The following is a 9,877-nucleotide window of genomic DNA, read 5'->3' as shown; positions in this document are numbered from 1 at the left end:
CTAATTATGAAGCAGCGACTGGAACCAGTCTAGCTGATATCAGTGTCAGCCTCGTCATACACTTCATTAAGTGTCCTCAAAAGATATGTCCCCTTGTCCTTCTTCTACTGTGGTTTGATGACACTTGTCAAAAGACACTTGTGCGTCTGGAGATAAGATTGTAGCCATCTTGTCAAGTAACAGTAAGTCCCTTGGTTCGTATCAAGGATGTTTAAATATATACCCGAACTTCCGATAAACCTTGATCATCGGGATGTCACTAAGATTCAAACACTTCTTTTAAATGAAATAAATGCCTTAACGTGTGTGAGGACAAGGGGAACTTTTGGACTGAATTATCTGCCCTTTGATTGAAACTGACCTGTAGAGTGCCAAAGTCAGAATGACCCAGTATGGATCCCATCGTATTAAGAGGTGTGAGAAAATGGTCACATGTCTGATTTTCACCAATCAAATTACGAGAAATTACGTCCCAATATGTCCTTATTCCTTTGAGAGATCTACTTTCACAAGGTAAAATCACTAAAGTAAAGAGGAAGGCGAACTATCTCAGGAAGTAATTTGGTATAAAAATGAGTATTTATACACATGGACCCACAAAAAGTAATGAAAGATAGTTCCATACGTAGCGCCACAAGAGCGGGATGGGTAATTTGAAAAGAATCTATCAGTTTTATATGAATTTATATTGTTACAATTGAGATCGAATGTTTTACTTGGTAGAATATATTTCCAAAATTGAATCAAATCACAATTTATGTCCTAATTTCGGGGAGGTATTATGTGTAAAACTATTTATAGGCACTGTACTGGTTTAATATCTCCAGGCAAAGAGTTCCAAAATTCTACGGTACTAGGTACAATTCATATATAATTCTTGCAATGCTGCTTGCACATAATTATTTTTAGGTCAATGTTGTCATTTATTTTCTAGTCACGACTTTCTAGTATTAATTACATTATGGCTCATTTATTACCTTAGTTCTAGAAAGGACATGATGGTAAAATGTGCTCCTCATTCACCACGCTGCATTACAATGGGTGCCAAATCTCTCAACAGCTAACACACAGAGGTTTTCACACGTTTCTATTCTGTGCTCGAAAACGCTGTTCCCATCTCTCACAAACATTGCAAGCTTTCCTGAAAAGTGCGCATTAATATATATTACGTAAGAAGGTAAGTGACGTGACTGTCGGGCGGTGACAACAGTCAATATAGTTCCATCTGAAACCTGTTTCTTATACAGTAGCGTAACTACATAGGGGGCAAAACACATTTCGCGGCAATCCATCGGTCTGTCCGCTAGAGTAACTGTCTTTTACTCTAACCCTAGTCTATGAGCATCTTCCCGAGGCAAGAGAGTAAACTGACTATAAAAGTCCAGTTTCCACCCTTGCCGAACTAGGCTGGTATCATGGAGTTAAATTTTGGCTGGACTAACGAGTCTATGGATAGTCCAATCAACATCGTGCACCGAAATCGAAATCCGGTTCGTAAACTGTCGTGCAGATTTCGTTCGATTGCAGGATTTCCAAAGCACGTGCACCGCCAACTCGTTGTCAGCAGAAATTTTCCAAATCTTCTCATGTTTTTAATCAAGGTGCTCACGTGATTTGATGCATTTCGCGATGTAAGACCTGTTTTATCGCAATATAGATCTTTACTATCGATCAGATCGTCCTGAGCGGGCGCCTCCATTTAGTGTGAAGCAAACGCAATTGGTACCAGAGGTGGAATCTGATTGGTCCATAGAGGAGGCTTAGAGGGGACATAACTGGTAATAGCCACTGTTGGCGCTGCAATCGAGCCCAGTAATTCCAGCCTAGTTCGGCAAGGGGGGAAACTGGACTTTTAAAGTCAGTTAACTCTCTTGCCTCGGGGAGATGGTCTATGAGACGTCACGTTTATTTAGAGATTGTCACAACGTTACGAAGTGCAGTCAGATGTACACACAGCGACAAAACGAAACAAGGTAACAATTCGTACATACTACTATTTCGGCCAAATCCAACGGTGTTAATTTTGTTGAAAGCTTCCAAGCCGCAGATAAGATATGGGAGATATGGAAACAAAGATATGGAAACTGATCCTGCAACTGGCGCCTGGCATTCCCCTCGCTAAATTGTTTCGCAATTTATATTTCTAAAGTTGCCAAAACTTCTAAAATGCCTTAGCTACGTCACAGTTAACACTGATATTCAGTATATCAGACTATCAGACTATTCTTTTGATAATGATAGCAGTTATCCCAGTAGTTTATACAGATTCCCGATGGTTAATTCTAATTCGATGGCCGAATGACAAGGGCGAAGCCATGTTTGTTTGTAAACACTGAAAGTAGTCCCTACTTGAGACATTCGCATCTTTATCTGCATGACCCCAATGGATATCGGGTTTTTTCGTTTGCTTTGTCCTGCCGAGAAACCTACCCGTTATATGATAACTTCACATACCCACCTAGCTCCCACCCGACACACTCCATCGCCCTTTCAGTTGCAATCTTGTAGTCATATACGACGTCGACAAGTCAACAAAGTCAATCAGCATACATAAACCGCTTATCAGTCCAGTAACCATGTCTCATCTCACGGTTACGGACAAACCTAATTTGAGCACTGTATTCATACCCATGCAAACCTCGGTAATGTTTACAGTCCAGGTGTTATCTGCTTCTGATTGGTCGCTTTCACGTCACGTGGCCAGCGTTACCTCAATGGCGAGGGTTGGCCACCTCAAACTATCTTATCTGCCGTAGTAAACTTATAAAGCCCACGTGAGACGAGCGGTGTAGTGTTACAACCGCTGGGGCTGGAAGCGACCGCTGTTCTCTGCCATGTGTTCTGTTATTAGAAAAGAATTTCGTGTACGCAACGCCTGGCTCAATTTCGAGCGCCCGGATTACTTCGGACGTTCCCAGTTAGCATGCAGTACGAACGTAAGTTTAACTGGGGGCCATATCCGTATATTTATGAGAATATGTTTAGTAAATATTCAGTTTTTATGTGAAACCTTTTCATATTCAACTAACGTCTATTACATATATCATAAATTGTAATCGTAAAGATATCGTTCTATCAATGTCGAAGTAAAGTATAGTACGTTTATAACAAACACGCTTATAACGAACTGACGGATATAACGAACTGATTTTTTGTCACGACTATTTGCTATAGTTATGCTGTATATATGATTATAACGAACTACGGTCATAACAAACTAATGTTACTGGTCTTTTTGAATTCGTTATAACCGTTGTAATTATTGTTTTTACTTTGAGATGTGACATATGGTGTAATGAGATGTGACATATGGTGTAATGGTAAGTTGGCAATGTAAGACGAATAAGAACAAAATAATGGTGTCAACTGTCAGCATAGCAGGTCATATATATGGATTGTAAATTGTTGCTGATTCATCGGATCTGTACGTCCTGTAACTAGGTCAGTAGAATTATATTCTATCAAGCTGCAATTCAGCTGTATAACGATGAATAAAATGCATCTTTTAACAACCGTACACTTTATTGGCCGACACGTGTACAACGCTCCCCTTATCACCAAGAAGACATGGTTGTCTGTTGAAACACTGTTTTATTTCAACTGGTTTTCGGGAAGCGTGATCGGTAATCCCTCTAGATGGAGATTCAGATGGGGATATAGATACAGGGTATAAATATCCCCGCGATTACTGTTATAACACATGAACTGTGAAGAACACACTATCACGAGCGAATGGGTAACGTGATACTGACTCACCTGAACAAGTTCTCGCTAACGCTATATTATCTCACATATTCTCTTACATCTGCTTTGTATTTATGAAGAAAGTATTTTCTTGTAAATGGCCAGCCAATACGTACAGAGAGCTAATACCCTCTTGGGCATTCACGCTTGGGTAACCACTCTCACAGTTTGCCGAGGCTGCTACTGAAATAACGTGAATGATTATATACTAACACACCCCCACACCCCCACCCACCCCCCACACACATTCACCACCACCTCCCCGAACACACCGCCGACGACACACACCTGAATATACCTATTCTACCTTCTCCAAGTACCCCCTCCCTCTCTCTCTCTCTCTCTCTCTCTCTCTCTCTCTCTCTCTCTCTCTCTATCTCTCTCACTCTCTCCTCTCTCTCTCTCTCTCTCTCTCTCTCTCTCTCTCTCTCTCTCTCTCTCATGATACGGTGAACTCAGGAACAGGTGGTCTCGTTTCCCGTTTAGCATTTAAAGCTCAACCTGCAAATTCAGCTCAGGTGCGTCTATGTGGCAAGACTTCGTACAAGCGATGTTTGTTGTTAGGCAACATGCATCTTACATAAGACGCGCTGCCGATACAGGTGATCCAGAGCACATGAGCGCTTTTTTAATACAATCAATATTAAGGAAAGATAAGACAATGGAAATAAGATTATTTCATATAATGCCAGAAATAACATAGTGCAAATATCCCTCCACGCGGACCAGCGTACTGTTTACGTCATCCTAGCAGCATTGTTGATTTTATTCGAATCTTATTGTTACGTAATGACGAAATGACGTCACACTAGTAACAACGTCAAAGCTGAAGATTCTTAACGTCCTTCGACAAATGTGTTTTCTGAAACGGCGATCGTGATTAAGAAATAGAATAGCTAAAATGGATAGAATTATCATTAAACCGCCCGCATGTTATCAGAAATGAGCGGGCTACTGTAACTTGATAATATCCTCATATTGCTTGACGACGGGCCATTATCACGCCCGTTGTTAGGTGACATCATAGGAAAGGGATAGGTGACGTCACGTTCAATAGTGACGTCATCTTGTTTGTTCTATGACTTTTCCATGCTATTTTTTCTGGGCATTATCATTTGCAGAAGCCCTCGGTTTTTTCAATTGTCCTCCTTCATCGGGCAGTTAATGGAAGACCTCGTGCTTCTGCAAATGATAATGCCCTGAACAATAGCGTTACCCTTATAATAGTAATTAGGAAAGTATTACACTCGCGTGTGTCATACTGATTTTATGAAACTCGTGTAAGAATTCATGAATTACCCTGGCTCTCGCTCAGAAATTTCAAGAATTCTGACACTTATTTCGAAAAATCAGTATGAAACACATGTTCGTATCATAATCTCTATATTGGCATATTTCTTTTTAAGAAAATAGACAGACCTTTGAGGGTATCGGTGTCACCCTCAAACAGTCAACTCGATTGAATCTTGAGGAATTATCATAATAATATTCTGGAATACGATGGGTTTTTTGTCACATATTAACATGCGTTTTGTAAATTGCCTAAGTGAAAATTTTAGAAATTTCACACATTTAATTTATCATCCCAAACTGGCTCCCACAGGAGATATCGCTTGGACGAGATCAAGCGATATCTACACAGTAGTTATCGCTGCAATGAAATTACATCACAATGCTTTGCAAACCATTGTGACGTCACTGGTTAACATGACGTCACAATCAAATGACATCACTAATGGCTCTGCTACTGAAGCTCTTTGCAGTACTTTTACACTGAAGACATTGCTAATTACTGTCTACAAATCGAAAAAGTTGAAAGAATGATGTTGGATGATGAATAAAATCTCGCCCTCGTGTCTTTTGATATCAAATATATCAACACTCGTTGATAAAAATGGCAATAATCCTCGACAAGCCTCGGTATTTTTCCACTTTTATCAACTCATGTTGATATATTTGATATCAAAAGACACTCGGGTGAGATTCTCTATATATCTAAGTGATGTTATATATAGAGAGTAATGTAATGATGTATGCGGCTGGTCTCTTCCATTTCGAACTGTCGACGTTGTGCAAACATTCACTTTGTGGGAAGGCAAACATACTTTCATGAAACACGTTTTGTCGCTGTTCGGCGTGTTGATCTAGACGGAGAGGGCATACGTTTTATTATACACTTCAGTGTGAAAGACTGAGTTTTCTGAAGTTTAGAAAGTGATATTTTCATTGCAGTGAACATAACACTTGATATTTCACTGCAGTGAACATAACACCTAATATTTCACTGCAGTGAACATAACACGTTGACGGAACTATGTTGGCCCACACGAGACAGCTCGTACACAAACTGTTGATTTACGTCAGTTCAACGTTGACAAGTCATATAATGACAGATGGTCATTTATGTAGTCAATACCGATTCTTACCGTTTGTTATTTTGTTGAAAATGATTTATATTAAACTGTGAATTTCTCTTCTGATTTGTCAGTCGACACTTTACGTTTCGCAAAGCGCCATTTTGTTACTTGAATTGCGTGTATTCTTTCGCTTCGAACAACCGTCTCATTGATTTGAAATTTATTTTTTGATGAAGTTGAATTTGTATATAATCATATCCAAATGTATACTAAAGAATTTTAGTGACATCAAATATTTTTGGTTACTTTTGTTTATATTTTTTAAGATTAAGCAAAGACGGAACTACATTTTTAGTCGTACTTACAGGGGGTGGAAAACCGTCCATGTGTGTTATGTAGGGAGAATTTACGCCTGAAGGTTTTACATTTGTGGAAATAATTTAATCTTCCTGCAGACAACTACACCAAAAGTATATAATAAATAGGAAATTACATGTGTCGAGTGAAATATCATGTTTCTCTCATCTCGTGAAGGGGGGAAAGGAGATATTTTCACGAGTGGCGTAGCCACGAGTGAAAATATCTCCTTCCCCCCCGTCACTCGGTGAGAGAAACATGATATTTCACTCGACACATGAAATATCCTCTATATACTTTCATTAAAACACGACTTTGTAGTCTCAATTTTATATCTATGATCCGTTGTTTACATTAAAGAAGCTGTGTATTCCGGAGCATATTGATATCGATTCCCGATATAAGAAGAAGAAGAAGAAGAAGAATGATGATGATAATACAAGTCAACTTATTCTACTACTAATACTAAGGCTAATAATAATTCCATTTATACTGCGTCAGATTCAATTCATAACGCTACATTATTAATACCCCGGCCAATGGATCAATGTGCACTCGAATTTCATTCTCAGCTTCCTCGGGAGTATACAACCCAATTTGCATATGAGGCGCTAGAAGGTTAACAGTCCATTACTCTTCCTACGGGTACCCATTCACTGCTTCGTGGAAAGTCACTAGGTTAAGGAGACACCACATTTGGTATGTCTTTCCGGGGGGGGGGGGGGCGGACTGAAGTCTAAGAAACTTTAAGGAGTCAAGCTTGCTGTACACGGTCACCCATCCACCTCGTTAGTCTCGACCCCGCTAGTCTGGATACTCCACTGTCAAGGCGATTCTGTCAGGAACGTCTTTACATAAGAATATACATACATTAATCTGTGACCATGGTTCCTTTATCTTGAAATGTGTTGTCCGGGGGATTTAAGTGGCAATGAGAGTTTACCGTATGCACTGGACTGTATGCTAAGTACGTTCCTCCAGAAAATCATTCTGGTAGTCAGGTAGTGGTGTATAAAGATATATGTAAATTTATGCGATATTGTGCTTTGCAAATAAAGATGAATGTATGAATAAATTTGCTTAAGCCGCTTGGGCAATTTTCTAGCTTTTCGCGGCGAAGATAATAAAAATAATACAGTAATTAACAAATATGATTTAAAAACTGAGGTAACGCCAAAGACCTCTTGGCAACTATAACTATTTTATAAGTTACTTTTGTATTATTGAAAACAGGTTTTTATAAAAAAAAAAAAATTAACTTCTTTATTATTTCAATACAGATACCACAACCTTTCTTGATTAATGACAGTTTCGTATTCATTATGAGAAGTCAACGTTACAGACATGTATAGCCAAAATAGAACGCCTTCATTGTAAACGTTTTCAAGTCACACTTGATAACTGATACTTGGCAATAACATATTTATGATGGAAGTACTTTCCCATACTAAATGTCACAAATATAATTCAGATTGTGGTTACAATTATACTTTGGGAATCTTTATCCGTCTTATACATCTTGAAACGACCATTGGAACAACGACACTGGGGTGGGTCCAAACACTTGTCATTAAACTTCAACATATCATTTAAACGTCATTCATTAAAGAACCATTATTCTGTGGCTGGGGAGACATGTTCGTATAGCGGCCATCACATAACATTCATAGCGCCGTTAAGGACATAGGTAATATAATTGTATGACTAAATTATTAAAGCTTTTGAATAATGGACCTTGTGTGAGACGTGTGTCTACCTATAACAGTCCAGTTACCTATATATGTAGATTGTTATTCAATAAAATTATCTGAAAATATTATTTACTAATTGCAATATAATACTGGTTGGAACGAAGAGTTCTATTCCAAATATGGTTATTATATGTGAATCCCCTGCTTGAAATCCCCTGCAGTGGTATTGCGGGAATATTGTTTAAAGCGGCTTAGAACATCACTCGGTTATTGTGTGTGTGTCTGTTGTTTTACGCAGCACTCAGCAATATTCCAGCTATATGCCTGTAATTAATCGAGTCTTGACCAGAAAATCTATATCATAACGAGCGGTCCTCGCCTTCGAGTTGCGAAGTCATGCACCAATTAAGTCACCGTCCCCGACCCCCTGATCCAAAGATTGCTGGGGTCCTGTATTCATATCCTTAATTTCCAAGGGGTAGATGAGTTACAAATGAAGATGGGTCGAAATGGTTAAATTATGATATTTGAAAATGGTTATATTTTCTACTTCATTTTCAGCTGGGATGGACTCGCCCGGCGTACGTCATCTACCGCTTGCTGATAGCAGCCTATGCCTGCTTTGCCCTTGTTCACATCTTCATCAAATCCGAGGATAACTTCAACGACAATGTCAACTCGAAGTCACACGACGTGACGCAGCCTCGACAGTACCACGCCATTGTGTTTCTGACTGTTTGGACCTACACGGTTCTCACCTGTCATATGGTACTAGCGTTCATCATATCCCTGGTCTATTTCAAACACGCAAAGACGTCATCGACGGAATGTCAACTGAAAAGCGTCACCACTTCCGGTTTTTACGACAACGCAACTTTCACCTCTGATGCCGTCAATGGTTTGGTGAGAGAAAACAACAAAAGCGTTGTCTTCGACAACGAAAATAACGTCAAAATTGTCGACGGTTCCACAACAATTTCGGACTCTTCACAAACACATGTCGATATTGACACAATCCTTCTTCCTTGGTATTCCAAAATATCCTGGCTCCTTTCAAACATAGTGTCGACGTTCGCTATCATTGTGACTGCAATATTTTTCGGGGTGTTGTACACGTCGACAGCCGCCATCTCCCTTGAAGACATGAACGTCCACGCCCTTAACACTGTCTTCATTGTCGTCGACAACTTTGTTAGCGCTCGCCCGATGCGTCTTCTTCACGTCATATACCCCGTAGTGTACGGTCTCTGCTACGTCATCTTCAGCGCCATCTACTGGGCAGTTGACCATCGCAACGTCATCTATCCAATCGTTTTAGACTGGAACAACGTTGGACTGACTCTAGGAGTTACTAGTGGTATAACTGTGTTTACCTGTGTACTTCATGCTGTTCAGTTTGCTTTATATCGTTTGAGACTTTTTGTTTATGAAAAATGTGGTTCAATCTAGCGTTGCCAAATGTATTATGTTATCGAAAATGATTCAACCCATCTTCCCGAGGCAAGAGAGTTAACTGACTATAAAAGTCCAGTTTCCACCATTGCCGAACTAGGCTGGTATTATGGAGTTAAATTTTGGATGGAGTAACGAGTCTTTGCATAGTCCAATCAAAATCGCGCACCGAAATTGAAATCCGGTTCGTAAACTGTCGTGCAGATTTCGGCTGATTGCAGGATTTCCAAAGCATGTGCACCGCCAACTCGTTGTCAGCAGATATTTTCCAAATCC

At 39.6% G+C, this 9,877-nt stretch overlaps 1 protein-coding gene across 1 annotated transcript; it reads left to right on the top strand.

Moving 5' to 3' along the window:
• Positions 1-2,826: 2,826 nt before the first annotated feature.
• Positions 2,827-9,643, top strand: LOC139446219 (uncharacterized). Its single transcript, XM_071227545.1, has 2 exons — positions 2,827-2,936; positions 8,711-9,643. The coding sequence occupies exons 1-2, from the start codon at positions 2,835-2,837 to the stop codon at positions 9,596-9,598; spliced, it is 990 nt and encodes a 329-aa protein (XP_071083646.1). The 5' UTR covers positions 2,827-2,834; the 3' UTR covers positions 9,599-9,643.
• The last annotated feature ends 234 nt before the right edge of the window (positions 9,644-9,877 follow it).

Source organism: Haliotis cracherodii, unplaced genomic scaffold, assembly GCF_022045235.1.
Source record: "Haliotis cracherodii isolate W230 unplaced genomic scaffold, xgHalCrac1.p SCAF_6, whole genome shotgun sequence".
In the NCBI taxonomy this organism is placed as follows: Eukaryota; Metazoa; Mollusca; class Gastropoda; order Lepetellida; family Haliotidae; genus Haliotis; species Haliotis cracherodii.
The sequence above is the reverse complement of the archived record's forward strand: the minus strand, read 5'-3'. Positions and strand labels throughout refer to the sequence as shown.

Excerpts from the sequence above, each read along its gene's own strand:
- LOC139446219 (XM_071227545.1), top strand. The coding sequence starts at position 2,835 with ATGTGTTCTGTTATTAGAAAAGAATTTCGTGTACGCAACGCCTGGCTC. Across the intron at positions 2,937-8,710 it reads AGTTAGCATGCAGTACGAAC|CTGGGATGGACTCGCCCGGC; the intron begins GTAAGTTTAACT and ends CTTCATTTTCAG.